Source organism: Borostomias antarcticus (assembly GCF_949987555.1).
Source record: "Borostomias antarcticus genome assembly, chromosome: 3".
NCBI lineage: Eukaryota > Metazoa > Chordata > Actinopteri > Stomiiformes > Stomiidae > Borostomias > Borostomias antarcticus.
The window spans coordinates 20,079,980-20,101,518 of NC_140236.1; the positions used below are offsets into that span (position 1 = coordinate 20,079,980).

The 21,539-nt window shown below is 45.6% G+C and overlaps 1 protein-coding gene across 1 annotated transcript in view; it reads left to right on the top strand.

The window, feature by feature from the left end:
- Window positions 1–19,270, top strand: part of klhdc8b (kelch domain containing 8B) — a gene marked incomplete at both ends in the record, with an annotated part of 406,850 nt that extends 387,580 nt beyond the window's left edge. The window contains one exon of the mRNA XM_084461788.1: window positions 19,074–19,270. Coding sequence (XP_084317914.1) covers window positions 19,074–19,270 — 197 coding nt within the window. The remainder of the gene's footprint in view (window positions 1–19,073) is intronic.
- Between the last annotated feature and the right edge of the window lie 2,269 nt (window positions 19,271–21,539).

Sequence of the window (21,539 nt, forward strand, 5' to 3'; positions counted from 1 at the left end):
AAAATATAGGTTTTAATTTCCAAAATAATACCGGGAGGAAACGCAGGGGAAACACGCACTAACATTGACAATGAACCGACAGAGAACAAAGGAAACAGGAGGGCATATATACTCTGGGAGAACAATCAAGGAACAATGTACAGGTGTGCAACAAGACATAACGAGACACAGGTGCAGACAATCACCCAGACAAGGACATGGAAGGATTCCAACAAGACACCAACACAAGGACAGTGGAACAAGGACACAATGGAAGGGAACAGGGAACGAGGCTGGGACAGGGAAAGGGACTGGGCAGAACTAGAGGGGGGAACTAAAGGGCCAGGAGAGGAGGGACTTGAGTGACACGAGACTAGTGAGGGGACAGGTGTCTAGAGCTAGGGCTGGGAGGACACAAACCAACATAGAAGACAAGACAACGAACACAAGACCAAACACACAAGGAGGTAGAACAAAACCAAGTGACAATGTGGACAAAGTGTACAATAGTCTCTGGGGGTAGTGCAGGGGCAGTCACTGGGAGAGGAGGTGCTCAGGGTCCAGGAAGGTCAAGGGGGCACAGGAGCTCAGGGTCAGGAATCCAGGCCGGGATCAGGGGGTGAGCAGGGCGAACCAGGGGCCCGGGCAGGGGCGAGGGTCTGGACCAGGAGCGAGCAGAGTGGACCAGGGGTCCGGGGCGAACCAGGGGTCCGGGGCGAATCGGGGGTCCAGGGCAGGAACGCGGGTCCAGACTGGCAGCAGGGGGTGAGCCGGGGCGGACTCGGCCCAAACCATAACAGTAGATTCTTCCGAAAATCACCAAAAGTTAGCCTTCTTTCGAAACGAGCCGAACCGCGGGCGTTATTTGGACCCGGTCATGTGATATATCATTAGAAAGATCTGGCTCTTGAGCGTTATGTTATCGCAACCAAACCTGATAGTTTCCTTTGTATCAGCAACCAATCGTGGAAATACAAAGGAGGGTTTGATGCTAAGCGTGAAATCTCATTGGCTGTTGTTGATTTCTGAGAACGTGATTGGTTCAGCGCGTCATGTGACACGTTTCCATTTCCTGATATCTCATCCAAACAATGCCGTCTGTAAAGCGTTCTAAACGTAATAAGCAACAACGACAACAGTTTGCCCGCAAGGTTGAACAGAAAACAAGAGAAACTAAATGGAAAGGTTTACATTTATGAGATATAAAGTGCCTATTCGCGCAAGTTGTCATTAGCCGGTGCTAGCATGTCCAGTGAGCAGCAGGGAGATGCGCCTAGCGTTAGCATGTCCAGTGAGCAGCAGAGAGATGCGGCGCATTTGAATGAGCTGATAACTGGGTTGATTTGTCCTAATTGTGCAGGGACTGGTCTTAAAATTAACATAGATCCTCAGAATAGTGGGTTCTGTAGTACTTTGCTCTTAGAGTGCAGTCTTTGTGAGAAATGGCTATCGCAAAAGTGTCTACACATCGACTGGCTTCATGATACTACTAGGAATGATGTTGCATTTGATGTCAATGTGAGGATGGTCGTCTTAGCGCACGAGTTAGGGTTGGGGTATGCAGCGCTCCAAAAGATTAGTAAAGTGTTGGATCCCAGGGCTTCATCTGAAAACGTATCAGAAACATGACAAGAGGGTGACAGGTAGGCTATTGAAACGTGTTCCCTCTCTCTCTCTCTCTCTCTTTCTCTCTCTCTCTCTCTCTCTAGACCTATGACGGCGTAGCTTGATGTCTCCTATGGTGTTGCTTTTGACGATGGTTATATCACTTGTTTGTTTGGCAATCTATATTTAGCTTCTATTGGTGTTTACCCTGCATTGTTTACCACATCTTGTCCTGTGTATTTATGAATCAGCTTACTCTTCATATTCATTCATTCATTCATGTTTTCTCCATGTAAAACGCTTAAAAAAACACAAAAAGCTAGATAATCTGTTTTCTCATACATGTCCTCGTCAAATGTGTCTATCTTTGTCCATGATCTGTTTAACAAAATAATACAAGCTTTCTAAAAGGGAATGTTCTCTTCCCTACTAACATTGTCTCGTCTCTAGTCTCGTCTTACTAATACCCCACTCGTGGGCTGTACCTTGACGTGGTGAGTGGGCTTCCAACTAAACAGGTCTTGCTTCTCTATACAAAATGTCTACTCCTGGACTATTTTGAATCCACAACATGCTGTGTTATTCAGTTTTCAGTTTCTATGTGTTTTCAGATGTTGTGTAATGTTGTTACTAATGATGTGATTGGATATTGTGTTTGTAAATATTGGTTTACAATGCAAATGTATGTTTTTTTACAATACAAATTTTCAAAGCCCGTTTTCTCAAAATGAGTTATTTCTCATCTTAGGGACATCAAAACCACCACTTGAGTAGCACCTACATACACCTAACTTTCCAGTTTTGTTCCAATCCATATTCTGAAGGGTTTGGCCAAGGGGGATTTTTTAAATTTCATTCATAGCCTGATTTATATAACAGTTTATCCCTAAAACATGGCGAGAATTGGTCTTTTTATGACTGTTGACAGTATTTTATGATTTCTGAAGTGAAGAAAAGATATATCAAAAATCCCCCTTGAACAAAGTTTTGAATAGGGTTATGTGAACAAAATGAAACAAGAATTTTGAATCTGGCTTGAACCAGTTAAAAAAATTGATGTCCCGAAATTATGCAAATTAGTGCATATTTAGCGCATGTAATGCCAAATTTGCATGTTCATCCATAAGCTTTCAGAAAACTTGTAATACAAAAAAGATGCTCCTTAATGTACCTAACAAACTGGGGGAGTTTGATGGTGATACCTATTAAGGATTTTGTTTTTCCTATTCACCTGGGGTGTCTCCCCTTAAAGCCCTCCTCCGCCCTTGCTCCTCACCTTCAGATTGTATACTGTGCGGGGCCAGGCACGAGCAGCACCTGTGGTTTTTGTTCGGAGTGACCTTCTCCTAGATGGGTTGCCTACCGTGGTTATGAGTCCCATCTGCCCATGGACTTTAGAACACTTGAAATACAACCTCCTAGGCAGGCGTTTCCATCTGGTGACGGATCATGCTCCCCTCAAATGGTTGAGCACGGCCAAAGACACCAATGAGTGAATAACACGGTGGTTCCTCAGCCTGCAGAATTTCATTGGGATGCCCTCTCCCGGAGGGGCACCCAGGGATTAAAGCAAAAAAAAAATCTCCAGATTTTTTCAGGCCAAGTCATATTCTTATTTTAACCTCCACTGTATATTTTTGTATATAATGGAATTTGAAACAACCAAGTTTTTAGGGACACACTAAAAAAAATACAGAACCATTATATGACAATGGCCAAGCACCACGAAGAGGAATGACAGGACGATAAAATACACCCCTTAGGGCACAGCACTCAATAGCCTACTCCCCTACTTCACTAATCAGTGTTTAGGCTACTACTAGCCTACTAGGCTACAAGGCCTATTAGCCCACCGCTCCAGGAAGCAAAGTTCAAACTCTCGAGTGCTGATTCAATCTAGGCAAAGCAAAACGCACAGCCATAACAACTGGTAATTAATCACAAAAGACCTACCTTATATCGTAACCCAAACTTGTTTAATCCACTTCATTTTGGAATCAACTTTCAACAAATTCTGAAGATCTCCGTTTTCCATGTTCATTGATGCTGCCAGTAGCTAGATAGCTAAAGTGGGTAACGTGATTGACAGGCGATGTGAATGACGGGTTCATGACATGATGTGTCATGACAAGTTTTGATTGGATAACCCGTCCCAATGTTAATGTCAATGGGAATGCCAATGTAAGCACTTCGAGAGCTGGTTTACCCTACGGCCACTTTTAAGCATTTTGACAAATGACAGATTAGGTTGCATATCGACTGATGACGACATTTTTCCCGGTTTTGTATGTGTGGGCTAATTTGATTGGTTGATTTTTCACTTGGTCTTGATTTCCGTAAACCAGAATCCTTTTACCTGGCCTACAATGTTAAGTGAATGACAAGCTAGTAAGACAGCTGTCAACGGACCGTAACGTGGACTGTATTTTCACGAGGCCTGTAGGGGGTGACGGAGCACTACCAAAACAGTAAACACGGATGAAAATGAAGTTATATGGCAGAATAATGTCTGAAAGTCGATTTTCGTGCCTTCCTTCACTGAAAGAAGGTGCAAAAATCAAGTTTTATTTGTAGTGGTAAGCCAGTCTTACCCTGGCTTATAGGAGCAATCACCACTGGCTATTACGTAAAAAAATATAAATTTGTCTTTTTATGCCTTTAGTAGCTGATATAGCACACAACTTGCAATGCTATGCATTTATCATAGCCTATAACAAGTGCGCTGAAGGCCGTTTCTGAGAGGTAAGTCATACTAAACGGGAGTATCATCCTGGTCGAGGCTTGGAGCGATGCACGGTCCCATGTCAATCTTCCAAAACGTCTTAATTCCTTGTTACCGGAAGTAGCCTATTTCTTTGACTGTGAATCAATCAGCCTGGATGTCAGCGAGCTCATCTTCGCAGTTCAGGTAGGCTATTCCACATCCTCGATTTTGGCGATAAACTGATCCAAAACCCACGATTCATAGGGTACTGGTCCGTCAGTGAAGGGTGATTTTATATCCTCTTGCAGCAAGGATATAGCCCACAGCCATAGCGTGCGTGCCCGTGCAGGGGTATTGCGATATGCGGAGCACGCCCACTAAGCGCCGTCTGAGTAGCTCCACTCCTGGGTCCATCCATCCATCGTCATCAGCTTATTCGGGGTCGGATTGCGGAGGCAGCAGTTCCAGCAGGGGGCCCCAGACATACCTTTCCCTAGCAGCATCAACCAGCTCTGCCTGGGGAATCTTTAGCCGCTCACAGGCCAGTGCGGAGACGTAGTCCCGCCACCTGGTCGTGGGTCTACCCTGCGGCCTCCTCCCAGCCGGACATGCCTGGAACACCTCCCTAGGGAGGCGCCCAGGAGGCATCCTCACTAGATGCCCGAACCACCTCAACTGGCTCCTTTCGACGCAAAGGAGCAGCGGCTCTACTCCGAGTCTCTCCCGGATGACTGAACTTCTCACCTGATCTCTCAGGGAGACCCCAGCCACTCTCCGGAGAAAACTCATTTCGGACGCTTCTATCCGTGATCTCGTTCTTTCGGTCATAACCCATCCTTCATGACCATAGGTGAGGGTGGGGATGAAGATACACCGGTAGATAGAGAGCTTTGCCTTTTTGCTCAGCTCTCTTTTTGTCACAACAGTGCGGTAAACCGAGTGCAGAACAGCACCAGCTGCTCCGATTCTCCGGCCAAGCTCCCTCTCCATGGTTCCCTCACTCGTGAACAAGACCCCCAGATACTTGAACTCCTTCACTTGGGGTAAGGACTCATTTCCTACTCGGAGTGGACGGACCACCGGTTTCCTGCTGAGAACCATGGCCTCAGATTTAGAAGTGCTGATTCTCATCCCAGCCGCTTCACACTCAGTTGCGAACCTATCCAGAGAGTGCTGGAGGTCACAGGCAGATGATGCCATCAGGACCACATCATCTGCAAATAGCAGCGACGCGATCCCGAGCTCACCGAACTGCAAACCCACCTCTCCACGGCTATGCCTCGATATCCTGTCCATGAAAATCACAAACAGGATTGGTGACAAAGTTCAGTCCTGGCGGAGGCCAACCCCCACCGGAAAGGAAGACGACTTACTGCCGAGGACACAGACACAGCTCTCGCTCTGGGTGTACAGGGATTGGATGGCCCTAAGTAGGGACCCCCTCGCTCCATACTCCCGCATAACCCTCCACAAGACCTCTCGAGGGACCCGGTCATAAGCATTCTCCAAGTCCACAAAACACATGTAGACAGGTTGGGCAAACTCCCAAGCCCCCTCCAAGATCCTTGTGAGAGTGAAGAGCTGGTCGGTGGTTCTACGACCAGGACGAAATCCGCATCGTTCCTCTTCGATCTGAGGTTCGACTATCGGCCGGACCTTCCTTTCAAGCACCTTGGAGTACACTTTCCCTGGGAGGCTGAGTAATGTGATGCCTCTATAATTGGCACACACCCTCTGGTCCCGTTTTTTGAATATTGGGACCACCACCCCAGTCTGCCACTCCTTTGGCACTGACCCTGACTTCCACACAATGCTAAAGAGGCATGTCAACCAAGACAGCCCCTCAACACCCAGCACATTCAGAATTTCTGGACAGATCTCATCAGTCCCTGGGGCTTTGCCACTGTGGAGTTGTTTGACTACTTCAGTGACCTCCTGCAGGGAAATTGACAATGGCCCCCCATCATCTTCCGGCTCTGCCTCGATTGTAGAGGGTGGATTAGTCAGGTTCAGGAGTTCCTCAAAGTGCTCCTTCCAACGCTCAACAACCTCCTCAGTTGAGGTCAGCAGTATCCCTTCCTTGCTGTATACAGCTTGGATGGTCCCCCGCTTTCCCTTCCCCCCCTTCCTTCCTTCCTTTCATCCTTCTTTCCTTACTTCCTTCCTTCATTCCTTCCTTCCTTCCTTCCTTTCCTTTACTTCCTTCCTTCCATCCTCCCATCCTTCCTTCCTTCCTTCTTTCTTTCTTTCTTTCTTTCTTTCTTTCTTTCTTTCTTTCATCCATCCATCCATCCATCCATCTTTCTTTCATCCATCCATCCATCCATCCATCCATCCATCCATCCCTCTTTCTTTCTTTCTTTCTTTCATCCATCCATCCATCCATCCATCCATCCATCCTTCCATCCTTCCTTCCTTCTTTCCTTCCTTCCTTCCTTCCTTCCTTCCTTCCTTCCTTCCTTTCCTTTCCTTTCCTTCCCTTCCCTTCCTTCCTTCCTTCCATCCTTCCTTCCTTCCTGCCTCCCTTCCATCCATCCTTCTTTCCTTCCTTCCTTCCTTCCTTCCTTCCTTCCATCCTTCCATCCTTCCTTCCACCCTTCCTTCCTTCCTTCCTTTCCTTCCTTCCTTCCATCATCCTTCCATCCTTTCTTCCTTTCTTCTTTCTTTCTTTCATCCATCCATCCCTCTTTCTTTCTTTCTTTCTTTCTTTCATCCATCCATCCATCCATCCATCCTTCCATCCTTCCTTCTTTCCTTCCTTCCTTCCTTCCTTCCTTCCTTCCTTCCTTCCTTCCTTCCTTCCTTCCTTCCTTCCTTCCTTCCTTCCATCCATCCATCCTTTCCTTCCTTCATTCCTTTCCTTCCTTCCTTCCTTCCTTCTTTCCTTCCTTCCTTCCTTTCCTTTCCTTTCCTTTCCTTTCCTTTCCTTCCTTCCTTCCTTCCATCCATCCTTCCATCCTTCCTTCTTTCTTTCTTTCTTTCTTCCTTTCATCCATCCTTTCTTTCTTTCTTTCATCCATCCATCCGTTCGTTCGTTCTTTCTTTCATCCATCCTACTTTCTTTCTTTCTTTCTTTCTTCCATCCATCCTTTCTTCCATCCATCCTTCTTTCTTTCATCCATCCATCCATCCATCCATCCATCCATCCTCTTCTTTCTTTCTTTCTTTCTTTCTTTCTTTCTTTCTTTCTTTCTTTCTTTCTTTCTTTCTTTCTTTCTTTCTTTCTTTCATCCATCCTTCTTTCTTTCTTTCTTTCTTTCATCCATCCATCCATCCATCCATCCTTCTTTCTTTCTTTCTTTCTTTCTTTCTTTCTTTCTTTCTTTCTTTCTTTCTTTCATCCATCCATCCATCCTTCTTTCTTTCTTTCTTTCTTTCTTTCTTTCTTTCTTTCTTTCTTTCTTTCTTTCTTTCATTCTTTCATCCATCCATCCATCCATCCATCCTTCTTTCTTTCTTTCTTTCTTTCTTTCATCCATCCATCCATCCTTTCTTTCTTTCTTCCATCCTTCTTTCTTTCTTTCTTTCTTTCATCCATCCATCCTTCTTTCTTTCTTTCTTTCTTTCTTTCATCCATCCATCCATCCTTTTCTTTCTTTCTTTCTTTCTTTCTTTCTTTCTTTCTTTCATCCAACCATCCTTTTTTCTTTCTTTCTTTCATCCATCCATCCATCCATCCATCCTTTCTTTCTTTCTTTCTTTGTCTTTCTTTGTCTTTCTTTCTTTCGGTCTTTCTTTCCTTCCTTATATTCAAAGAAATATTCAGAATGACTCTTTTTCAGGCTGCAAACTCATTAATATCTTTGCTCCTCTTTCAGCTATTGAACTCAATAAAACTGAGTCATGATGAGTGGTCTAATCTATTTTTGAGTGTAGTACTAGCAGTTCTTATAACAAACACCTACTGCTTTTCACTGCTACTGCTTCTAACCTCAACTTCCATACAACACCTCCACAGCTACTGCTCCGCCCGGGGTGGGCTATAGACACATGGTCTCAAATGAGGGGTGCATGGGGATGGCCTGGCAATCACTGATGTGCCCCCCACAACCTCTGACCTGAGGGGGCGGAGTCTCGCCACTATGCCACTATCCACACCACCGTCCCCACATCTCAGACCCTGAGTTGGCTAAAGACGCAGTTTTCACGGTTGTGTGCATGTGGGTGGTCAGGGGAGCAGTACACTGTCCTAGACCGGCTCAGCCCCTGAGTGAGCTACAGACACACGGTCTTCACTGTTGGATGCATGGAGATTTCCCGAATGTCAGTGCACTGCCCCCGACCTGCTCTGACCGGAGGCGGTGGAGTCTCGCCATCATGCCACTATCCACGCCACGGACCTCACAACACAGCCTCTGAGGTGGCTAGAGACACACAGTCTTCACTGGTGAAGGCAGGTGGGTAGATCGGCATGGCCTACACTGTCCACGACCGGCTCTGACCCAAGGGGGCGGAGTCTCACCCTCACGCCACTATCCACGCCACGGCCCCACAACTCAGCCCATGAGTGGGCTAGAGACACATGGTCTTCACCGGTGCGGGCGGGTAGGTGGCCCGGAGAGGGGTACACTGTCCTCGACCAGCTCTGACCTGAGGGGGCGGAGTCTCACCACCATGCCACGCCACAGACCCCACAACTCAGCCCCTGCCTGGTCCGTAGTAGTTCTAGCAGTAGCTGTTACATACAGCTGCAGCAACTAGCCCACCTCACATTTTCTCCAGGAAATGTACTTTCGAGTTAGGTGGGCTAGCTTGCAGAAGCTAGCCCAACTTGTGATATTCCCACTATTTCTTTCTTTCTTTCTATCTTTCTTTATTAGGTGGGCTAGCTTGCAGAAGCTAGCCCAACTTGTGATATTCCCACTATTTCTTTCTTTCTTTCTTTCTTTATTATTATTCTCCCCACTTTTTTGAACCTTAACTAGTTCTTCATACTTTGTCCTAGAAACTTCATTCAAACTTTAAAATGTTCATAATGTTTAGCTCTTGAACGGACACATTCAGATTTTTGATAATTGTTATAGTTTTTAAGAAATTTAACTTTTAAAACTATTTTTTGTCCCATTGAAATTGCTTGAAACTGCTTTTGGAATGTTCAGAAACTTTGTTTTTAGAGTGGTGGCAGCAGTTGCTTTGAAAATATTCACACATTTTGTAAACTGCTGGCACTCCTACAGTTTTGAAAGCTCACACACATATTATACATCAAAATGTTCACACAACTGTGCTGATTCGTACAATGTAAGTATCTAAGCAGTGTGACTTATAGTTTTCGCTGTATGACGATTTGTTCGGCAACTGCGCTCCTCATTGAAACGTATGGCAACGCACTCTAGCTTTTGAGCTGCTAATTTTGCATTTTTACTATTTTTCTAACTTGTCGCTATGCCTACAGTTTTAACATCTCATACACATATTATATATCGAAACATTCCCATAACTGTGCTGATTCGTACAATGTAAGTATCTAAGCCGTGTGACTTGTAGTTTTCGCTGTATGACGATTTGTTCGGCAACTGTGCTCTACATTGAAACGTATGGGCCCACGCTCTACCTTTTGAGCTGCTAATTTTGCATTTTTACCCTTTTTCTAACTCGTCGCCATGCCTACAGTTTTTAAGCTACACGGACATATCATAGCCTAAAATGTTCAGCATTTTCGCAGGATTCCTACGGTGTCAATATCTAGGCTGTGACATTTATACTTTTTGAGAGAGAGCTATCTGAATCGGACATGCCTTTCCATTGAAGTGAATGAGAGGATGCTCACAGTGTCAGTTGGGATTTGAATTTGGGGACACGTGCAGGCTCTCTGTACAGGCACCCTTTTATGACTATTGTGGTAGCATTCATATTCATTCATTCCTTCCTTCCTTCCTTCCTTCCATCCATCTTTCCTTCCTTCCATCCTTCTTTCCTTCTTTCCATCCATCCTTCCTTTCTTCCCTTCCTTCCTTCCTTCCTTCCATCCATCCATCCTTCCATCCTTCCTTCCATCCTTCCTTCTTTCCTTCCTTCCTTCCTTTCTTCCCTTCCATCCATCCTTCCATCCTTCCTTCCATCCATCTTTCCTTCCTTCCTTCCTTCCTTCCTTCCTTCCTTCCATCCATCTTTCCTTCCTTTCCTTCCTTACATCTTTCCTTCCTTTCTTTCCTTTCTTTCTTTCCTTCCTTCCTTCCTTCCTTCCTTCCATCCTTCCTTCCTTCCATCCTTCCTTCCTTCCTTCTTTCCTTCCTTCCTTCCTTCCTTCCTTCTTTCTCTTTCTTTCTTTCTCTCATCCATCCTTCTTTCTTTCTTTCATCCATCCTTCTTTCTTTCTTTCTTTCTTTCTTTCATCCATCCTTCTTTCTTTCTTCCATCCTTCTTTCTTTCTTTCATCCATCCATCCATCTTTCTTTCATCCATCCATCTTTCTTACTTTGTTTCTTTCTTTCATCCATCCATCCATCCTTCCTTCCCTCCTTCCTTCCTTCCTTGCATCCTTCCTTCCTTCCTTCCATCCATCCTTCCTTCCATCCTTCCTTCCTTCCTTCCTTCCTTCCATCCTTCCATCCATCCTTCCTTCCATCCTTCCTTCCATCCTTCCTTCCTTCCTTCCTTCCTTCTTTCTTTCTTTCTTTCTTTCTTTCTTTCTTTCTTTCTTTCTTTCTTTCTTTCTTTCTTTCTTTCTTTCTTTCTTTCTTTCTTTCTTTCTTTCTTTCTTTCTTTCTTTCTTTCTTTCGTTCTCTTCGTGGTGGCGTGGTGGTCTCTCCACCACGCCACAGACCCCACAACTCAGCCCCTGATTGAGCTAGAGACACAGTCTTCACCAGAGGGTGCAAGGAGACTACCCGGAGGTCTTCATGGTGGAGTCAGGTAGGTGGACCGGAGAGGGGTACACTGTCCCCGACTGGCTCTGACCTGAGGGGGTGGAGTCTCATCACCACGCCACTAACCACGCCACGGGCCCCACAACTCAACTCTTGAGTGGGCTAGAGACACAGTCTTCATTGGTGGATGCATTGAAATTGCCCAGATGTCACTGTACTGTCCCTGACTAGCTGTGACCCAAGGGGGCGGGGCCTAACCAGCACACCACTATCCACGCCACGGCCCCACAACTCAGCCCCTGAGTGGGCTAGAGACACACGGTCTTCACCGGTTGAGTCAGGTAGGTGGCCCGGAGAGGGCTACACTGTCCCTGACTGGCTCTGACCTGAGGGGGCAGAGTCTCACCCCTACGCCACTATCCATGCCACGGCCCCACAACTCAGCCCGAGTGGGCTAGAGACACATGGTCTTCACCGGTGCGGGCGGGTAGGTGGCCCGGAGAGAGGTACACTGTCCTCGACCAGCTCTGACCTGAGGAGGCGGAGTCTCACCACCATGCCACTGTCCACGCAACAGACCCCACAACTCAGCCCCTGAGTGGGCTAGAGACGCACGGTCTTCGCAGGTGGGTGCATAGAGATTGCCTGGTCCATAGTAGTTCTAGCAGTAGCTGTTACATACAGCGGCAGCAGCTAGCCCACCTCACATTTTCTCCAGGAAATGTACTTTCTAGTTATTATTATTCTCCCCACTTTTTTGAACCTTAACTAGTTCTTTATACTTTGTCCTAGAAACTTCATTCAAACTTTAAAATGTTCATAATGTTTAGCTCTTGAACAGATCCATTTAGATTTTTGATATTTTTTATAGTTTTTTAGAAATGTAACTTTTAAAACAATTTTTTGTCCCATTGAAACTGCTTGAAACTGCTTTTGGAATATTCAGAAACTTTATGTTTTTAGAGTGGTGGCAGCAGTTGCTTTGAAAATATTTACACATTTTGTAAACTGCTGGCACTCCTACAGTTTGGTAAGCTCACACATATTATACATCAAAAAATTCACACAACTGTGTTGATTCGTACAATGTAAGTATCTAAGCAGTGTGACTTATAGTTTTCGCTGTATGACGATTTGTTCGGCAACTGCGCTCCTCATTGAAACGTATGGCGCTGCACTCTAGCTTTTGAGCTGCTAGTTTTGCATTTTTACTCTTTTTCTAACTTGTCGCTATGCCTACAGTTTTAACATCTCATACACATATTATATATCGAAACGTTCCCATAACTGTGCTGATTCGTACAATGTAAGTATCTAAGCCGTGTGACATAGTTTTCGCTGTATGACGATTTGTTCGGCAACTGCACTCTCCATTGAAACGTATGGGCCCACACTACCTTTTGAGCTGCTAATTTTGCATTTTTACCCTTTTTATAACTCGTCGCCATGCCTACAGTTTTTAAGCTACACGGACATATCATATCTTAAAATGTTCAGCATTTTCTCAGGATTCCTACGGTGTCAATTTCTAGGCTGTGACATTTATACTTTTTGAGAGAGAGCTGTCTGAATCCGACATGCCTTTCCATTGAAGTGAATGAGAGGATGCTCACAGCGCAGTTGGGATTTTAATTTGGGGACACGTGCAGGCTCTCTGTACAGGCACCCTTTTATGACTATTGTGGTAGCATTCATATGTGACCGCCGCTGGTAATTTGGTCCTCAACTAGGCAAAGGTCATTTTTCAGTTTTTTACAGATTATGAAAGTGCAGATTGTAAGCTTTCAAATGAGGTCCCATACATTGAAATCTGAACATAGTTGAAGATATGCTTATTTGAATGCTAGTACTGCCAAATCAACTTAGCTGAGAAATCCTCCTCCAAAGTTCTCCAACATTTTCACACCTCTGACTGCCAGGTAATGGGCGTGAACAATAGCCTGGTAACCCCACCCCCAGCCACTCCCCCACTGGACGATCTGCCATTATCTGTCAGAGTGGCTGTCAACTTGGGGTATTAACTGAGAGTGGTTGCCAAGTGGGGTGCTCTCTCACTGATGACCCCACACTCTTTGAGTCAGTATTAATCTTGTTCTCAACTGCATTCACAATATAAGATGAAGTTCAAATGTAACGTTCTTTATTGTCACATACATGATATAAAGTACAAGCATAAGTAGTAAAGTGTACAAAAAAAGGCAACAGTCTAAGTGTTAAAGTGTACAGTCAGTTGTCTGTTTTATAGACAAGGTGCATAGTGTTCATTGTGATCAAGTGTACAACAAAGTAATAATAGTCCCCAGCTCAATACTCAAGGTAATAACAACAGTACTCAGCTCAGTATTCAATATTCTGACAATGCAGTCTGTGCAAGTGTGGGCAAGTCTGTGCAAGAGAACAAGCAACGCTTCAGTATACAAACAGGAAAAGGCTGTGGCCTTTCTCCTGCAGTGCTGTCCGTCCTGATGATCTGCAGTGAATCTACAAGCGGACACACGATGTTGTTCTGAGCTGCTGTGGACTTTGGCGGGGGACATGTGACGTCTCGTCCCTCATCAGAGCAGAACTCTCTGATCTTGTCAAAGAGATACGTCTGTCTGGCCATGTCCAGTCTGGGTGGGGCTTGCACAAGACGACCTTCTCTGGGGGGCAGGACATCAGGCTTGCGCAGCAGCTGAAACTCGACTGCCGGTGCATCACGGTGTTCTCTGGCCACAACCATGCCAGGTCTCTCAGCATCAAAACTGCAATAGAATAGAAGGAAGAAAGTACATTAAACTATTGCCCACAGTACTGGCACTCCAAATAGATAAAGGCAGCTGGCCGGATATTAGCTGCCTCGCTAGCTAGTTTAGGAACAAAGGGCTTGTTCACTAGCTAGCCATGTCCCTGTGCTAGGCAGCTGGCTGGATATTAGCTGCCTCGCTAGCTAGTTTAGGAACAAAGGGCTAGCTCACTAGCTAGCCATGTCCCTGTGCTAGGCAGCTGGCTAGATATTAGCTGCCTTGCTGGCTAGTTTAGGAACAAAGGGATAGCTCACTAGCTATAGCCATGTCCCTGTGCTAGGTAGCTGGCTAGTTTAGGAACGAAGGGACAGCTCAGCTAACTAGCATGTTAGCTAACGTTAGCTAGCTAGCCTTTGTTAGTTAGTGCTAGTGCCTTTGTTATGCTAGCTAGACTAAGTCACTTGTTTAGAAAGGAGCTACTGCTAAACGACTAACATTAATGTAATGTAAACAGCACAGATAGTATAAAGATAGCTTACCCCAAAGCAAAGCAGAATGCTTGGCAGCAGACAACAGTGGTGTGAATCTGGTACATCGTTCGACGCAACTTTTGCTTGGTAGCAACTTGCTTTGTTGATACAGTCATCTCTGTATCACAGGTCATCAAGAATAAAACTCTGTGTACGAACAAGTCCCGCTCTGCTGGAGTTTTAGCTGCTCTTAAAACTCTTTCCATGTCCATCAGGGCTAGAGACACATGGTCTTCACCGGTGCGGGCGGGTAGGTGGCCCGGAGAAGGATACACTGTCCTCGACCAGCTCTGACCTGAGGGGGCGGAGTCTCACCACCACGCCACTATCTACGCCACGGGCCCCACAACTCAGCCCCTGATTGGGCTAGAGACACATGGTCTTCACCGGTGCGGGCGGGTAGGTGGTCCGGAGAGGGGTACACTGTCCTCGACCAGCTCTGACCTGAGGGGGCGGAGTCTCACCACTATGCCACTGTCCACGCCACAGACCCCACAACTCAGCCCCTGAGTGGGCTAGAGACGCACGGTCTTCGCCGTTGGGTGCATGGAGATTGCCTGGTCCATAGTAGTTTTAGCAGTAGCTGTTACATACAGCTGCAGCAGCTAGCCCACCTCACATTTTCTCCAGGAAATGTACTTTCTAGTTTATTATAGCTATAGGATGTACACTATATAACACACCCATAATCTTGGAGTCGGCAGCAACATTTCACTGTGATTGTACACGTACGTTACATGTGACAAATAAAGAAATCTTGAATATTTTGACCATATCATCCAGCCCTATTGCTATAGCATCTGCTATCCACTCAGTCTCAGACGATAACCATCACTATATCAGGTCAGCACGTAGCCTCTCTGAGGGTCAGCACGTAGCCTCTCTGAGGGTCACACGTAGCCTCTCTGAGGGTCAGCACGTAGCCTCTCTGAGGGTCACACGTAGCCTCTCTGAGGGTCAGCACGTAGCCTCTCTGAGGGTCAGCACGTAGCCTCTCTGAGGGTCACACTTAGCCTCTCTGAGGGTCACACGTAGCCTCTCTGAGGGTCAGCAGAGAAACAGTGAGTGGGTTCCAACAGAGCAATGACTACTGGCCGTCACTCTGACCTCTTTAGTAATGAAGGTCTTGTGAGAGCCTTGTTCTGGTGCACCTCGAATCCATCACAGGCCCCCTTGCAGCTCGCCTACAGGGCAAACAGATCGAAGGGCTACCGGGTCGCCACTGTGGACTCCTTCTGCTTCCTGGGCACCGCATCTCCTGGGACCTCAAGGAGGTACATAGGAACTAACATACCTGCAAACTAGTCGCCTTTCGGCTACAATCGCCGTTTTTTTTGTCAATTGGGTCACTCATATGAATCGTGGAGATCCGGGGAGTTTTCCAAGAAGGAGGGGGGGGTGAGGGGAGAGTGACTGCGTTTGATGTTGTTGGCTTTTGGCGTTCTTCTTCTTCTGTTGCTCTGCGTTGTGTAATTTTTGTAAGCCTTGATAAGAGTTGCAGCACCATCTAATTATGCACCACGATGTTGATAGCCTTCTTTGTTGTTATAGTATTGATTAAATCACCCCAACACGGGATTGGAAGCGGCAAACAATGATTTATTGGACAGAACTTAAAACTCTCATGGAACAGTCCCTGTCTCTCCCTGTCTCTGCTGTCGGAGCTGTGGGTCGAAGATGAGGCCTCTGTCTTCTAGCCTACTCCCCCGCTTGGTGGAATCCAACGGGCACAGCAGGTCTACAGCATTCACAATCAAAGTCTCAAGGTTGACTCAAGACATTAAATAGGCATCCTTGCTCCACCCATACTCCTATCTTAAGGCCTAGTGAAGCAGATTGGCTCCTGGAAAGGGCGCTTGTTCACAACTGGCCTGTCAGTCACATTGGCTAGCATTCTGAAGTCTTAATTTTACCAGCATGTCGCATAACTTATATATCATCTCCTGGGGAGACGTCTTGGACGTCCCGGAGAGGGGCCCTACTTGTGACACCCTGGCACCCAGAGTTGACCTTCTGACCCATGGCCCCAACCCAGCTGTCTCCTATCCTTCCACTGCACATTCCAGACTGTTTACATGAGCACAAAAACACACAAACAGCATGACATTGACTTTAAGTCTCTGTAGACTTTTACCTATATTCTTCAATGTTCAGGCTAGATTAAACCATATTGGATAATACTAACTGGTTAGCTTGGCATAGATATAAGTACAAACTTGGATGCTACAAGCTAAATGTTATAAAGTGGTGGGTCAATTCAGAACGTGAAATAGTGACTAACCACAGCAGACGAGGGTATAAATACGGATCCTGTTGTTGTAGTCCGGGAGCCATGGGGTTGAACCCTGTTTTGTTGGGTGGATTTTTTTTTTTGCTGTTTCTTGTAGCTTGGGGGTACCTCTTCAAAATACAAGAGGGTGCTCGTTGATATCCCTTGAGCATTTTCAGATATTAACCCCTTCATGCCCGAAAATGCCCAAATCACACAAAAATAGAGACTTATGATATTCCATGCTGAATATATAAATTAAATGCATCCAATTTACATTCTCTAATGTTTTTTTCATACAAGGGGTGATGGGAAATGTATTGCATTCCAAATTATTAGTATTAACCCTTCCAAGCCAGGCCTGTAAAACAACTTTGTAGCAGGAGTTATTAGCTGCGACACACAACTCAAGTTTGCCATGTGTTGGTCCATGTATTGATATGGGCAACAAAACATGAGCAACAGGAAAAGGGGTGCAGCTCTTCCCCCCACAAAATGTATCTAACTAAATCAAACAAGTGCATCCATGCACCCACACTTATGCACATAACGGTCACGGGAAAAAAAAGTCACGGAAAACAATTACACAACAAAAAACACAACTTTTTTTTTTTTTACTCACTTGGCATTGGTCCGAATGGTATACTGTATACTGAAGTGTGAAGTCTACTGAATCTGATATATACAGAATAATATTTGGAGGGCCTATTCATCAGTTAATAAGTGATAATAATGGGCAACCTTAATCTAAAAATATGCAAGCAAAGACAGTGTCATCATATCGATACAATAATATGGGTAAGACCATTCTAAGAGGAGAAGTCGTTTTTTGTGTGTTTTTTTATAAATCGGTATCTTTATCGGCCGATCCTGAGGAAAATAATCGGTGATCGGTATCGGCCCAAAAAATTCAGATCGGAGCATCCCTAGCTATCATGTCTCCCTGTCTCATTCTTTCCTGCATTTCAGGCAATGGAGGTTGGTTGTCTTTTTTTGAGAGGACAGGGAGAATAAAGTGTAAAAAAGTAATTGTTTGGTTGCTTTAGTAAATAACTAACTTTTTATGAGATATCTGTTCTCTCTTTTTAGGGAAAAAGAAACATTGAAATTCTGATTAAAATGTTTCAACTGTGAATCTGGATATTTACATAATTGTATTTGGGGTTGTAATTGGGATGGATATATTATGCGCCTCGCAAGAGCCATGTATCTACTCGCACACAGAAATTCTAGTTTCAAAACGCTCCAAAAAGCGTAATTTGCATATTAAAATCACTAAAAATGTCTTCCGGGGGTGGATTCCCCCGGACCCCCCTACCATAACTTGGTTTCGGACCTGTCACCTTTTTCATTCTCGGGAATTTGCAGGTCTGAACTAAACACCAGCTCCCTCGCGAAGAAGGCACAGCAGAGGATGTACTTCCTGAGGCAGCTAAAGAAATTCGGACAACCAAAGAAAATGATGGTGCTTGGAGTCAGCACTTCTACACCTCCATTATCGAGTCCATCCTCACCTCCTCCATGACCATCTCGTACTCCGCCGCTACAGCCAAGGACCAGGCCAAACTGCAGTGTGTCATCCGATCCACGAGAAGGTGATCGGCTGCAACCTGCCCTCCCTCCTGGCCCTGTGCAACTCCAGGACCCTGAAGTGGGCCAGGAAGATTGCGGTCGACCCCTCCCACCCTGGCCATTATCTCTTTGCACCACTCTCCTCAGGCAGGAGGCTGCGGTCCATCAGGACCACATCTACACGCCACAGAGGCAGCTTCTTCCCCATCAGCCTTTTCAACAATGCTTGTGTCCCCATCTGACTTCCATCTACCAGCCCCCACCCAAGAACCGCTACCGTTGAGAGACACTTTCACATGACTGAATGTACTGTACACAGGACGCACCACACTCACATATCACGCCACACACCAGACACACATACACACACACTCACATACACATTACACACATATACACTGACCGCACTACACTGTACTGTATATTGTTTTTTATCTTATTTTGCATTAGCATTTTTTACTTGCTCTTTGCACTGTCCTGTCTCGTCCCTGCACCCTGCCCAGTGTTGTCTCCATGTTATGCACCACGACTGAAAGCAAGTTACTAGTATGTTGAAAAACTACAATGGCAATAAAACAAATTCTGGTTCTGATAGGTGTGATCTTGTTGGTCAAACGTGTGTGTGTGAGAGAGAGAGAGAGTGACTGCTGCTCAGTGAGGGATACAGTCATGTTTGTCAACACTGCCACTGAGATGTGTGGCTCTGACACAAAGACACACACACTTGAAGACTAACATTTACATCTTGGGTTGATCGCATTAGCAATGTCTCTTTACTGACAGCTTATATGTAAAACAATACATGATCCAAAGTTATTTGTCTGCATATGATCTAACGTGTGTATGTGTGTGTGTGTGTGTGTGTGTGTGTGTGCACAGGTAACCAGCCTTCTCCCCTGGCCTCGGTGGAGAGTTTCAACCCGGTGAAGCGTCGCTGGGAGTATGCGGCGCCCATGCCCACCCCACGCTGCTCCTGCTCCCTGCTGCAGACCCCTGGCATGCTGCTGCTCATAGGAGGGGTGGCACAGGGACCCAGCAGCGCCGTGGAGGCCCTCTGCATCCGGGAGTCTGTGTGACACACACACAAACGTTCGCCCAAATATGAGTGTTGAGATAAATAGATGAAATGAGTATGGAGACTCGCTGAAATGCATATCGATACTCACTATCCTTCTCAAATCTACACACAAACACACAGGCAATCATACAAAACAAGGAAAGGACGATGATGCTTTTCATGCACGCAAAAATATGAATACAGTAACAATTGAGACTGTAGTGTGTGCAGGCAATATATATACACACACACACACATACACACACACAACACACCTGCAGCATTTTCAGGATAAAAGCAGGGTACTTTTCTGGAATCTAAAGGAACTTAGGGCCATACATGTTTCTCTCTACACAAAATGTTGCTTTCTGCAGCAAAATGTTTAGATATTTTTATATGACCTTAGAGAAGTACAGCTGAGTAGAGAATAGCAATGTGAGTGTTTGTGGAGTATGTGAGTGTGTGTTTTGGTACTTTCAAAGTTATGCATGTGTGAATATAGCAGTTGTGGTTATCTGGTGTGCAATCACACACTTCTGAATATCACATCTTCTAAAACACCCTCACACAGTCGCTGCGCAGTAGCCCTTAGAGGCTGGCTACTGACAAGCAACGCATCACACTGATCTCCCTGAAGACTACACTTAGACAAACTAAGACAGGCTAGAAAAGGTGTGTGCAGAGGGATGGCTGTGCTCAGGGCCGGACGAGCACTAACCCTAACCCTTTATCACACTCACACAGCGGCACGCACAGACAATAATATGTGGATGGAATACAGGAAAAGAATACAATAAGGTTCTGCTTGTGTATTCTTGTTAATGCAAATGACAAATTCAGATTACGCAGCATCAATATACAGGCTTCAACAATAATTAAATAGTGCAGGCAAAGGATACGTTGGTGAGCAGCAGAGTAGACGTGAGCTGAGAGGCAAGGAGGGAAGTTTGGGTTAGGGTCTGGTCTGGTCAGCCAGATGAAGAGAAGAATGTTGGGTTTGGGTCTGGTCAGATGAAGAGAAGAATGTTGGGTTAGGGTCTGGTCAGCCAGATGAAAAGAAGAATGTTGGGTTAGGGTCTGGTCTGGTCAGCCAGATGAAGAGAAGAATGTTGGGTTAGGGTCTGGTCTGGTCAGATGAAGAGAAGAATGTTGGGTTAGGGTCTGGTCAGCCAGATGAAGAGAAGAATGTTGGGTTAGGGTCTGGTCTGGTCAGATGAAGAGAAGAATGTTGGGTTAGGGTCTGGTCTGGTCAGCCAGATGAAGAGAAGAATGTTGGGTTAGGGTCTGGTCTGGTCAGCCAGATGAAGAGAAGAATGTTGGGTTAGTGTCTGGTCAGTCAGATGAAGAGAAGAATGTTGGATTAGGGTCTGGTCAACCAGATGAAGAGAAGAATGTTGGGTTAGGGTCTGGTCTGGTCAGATGAAGAGAAGAATGTTGGGTTAGGGTCTGGTCTGGTCAGATGAAGAGAAGAATGTTGGGTTAGGGTCTGGTTTGGTCAGATGAAGAGAGGACGTTTGGGTTAGGGTCTGGTCATGTCATTGTTCCGACACCCCATAATTCCGACCACTCAATAGTCTGAAAAATGCACCACTGGTCCAACATTATAGTTTGGTTGACTTCAGGCCCACATATAAATCCACTTCCTGCTTTTATTTGCCATTACAAGTAATATCGGTTATTGCCTGCTAAATCTTATTCAGTCAAAATCATGGCGCGTGGCAAGTTCATACAACATCAGCAATCATTCATAATTTTTGGGTTATGGGACATTTTAGGCTGAGCTAGTAGTCATGTTAATTGCTTGTATCACTAGTTTGGTGAAACACTGGCTAGGCTATTATGCTAGTTATTCGGCTAGGCTATTTCAATTGTGAATTGCCATTGTGTAAGCTATAGCGTACTTAACCCTCTATGGCATGACTTTTTATTTTAGGGTGGAAAAAATATTTCACCCTACACTTCACAGTGTAACTGGGCTAAGGATGAACTTACGATGGACAGCATACCTCGCCTGGTATGCGGTTGCTCCTTCTTCACCATCTTGAATTTAAAGGAGTCCGTTTCCACACACCACAGTAGCCCTAGGGCTCTCTCCATTGGAAGCTCATCTCTGTCCAAAATCAACTCTTTCGAGTCCCTTGCCCGGTGCTCTTCTGCAACTGACTGCAACTCTGACCGGCTGTTGCTGGCCCACTTGGTCAAGGTGAATCCTCCTCTCTGACAAATCTCTGAAATAGCTTGGACCATAACCACTGCTTCCTCGACCATAACCACTGCTTCCTCATCTG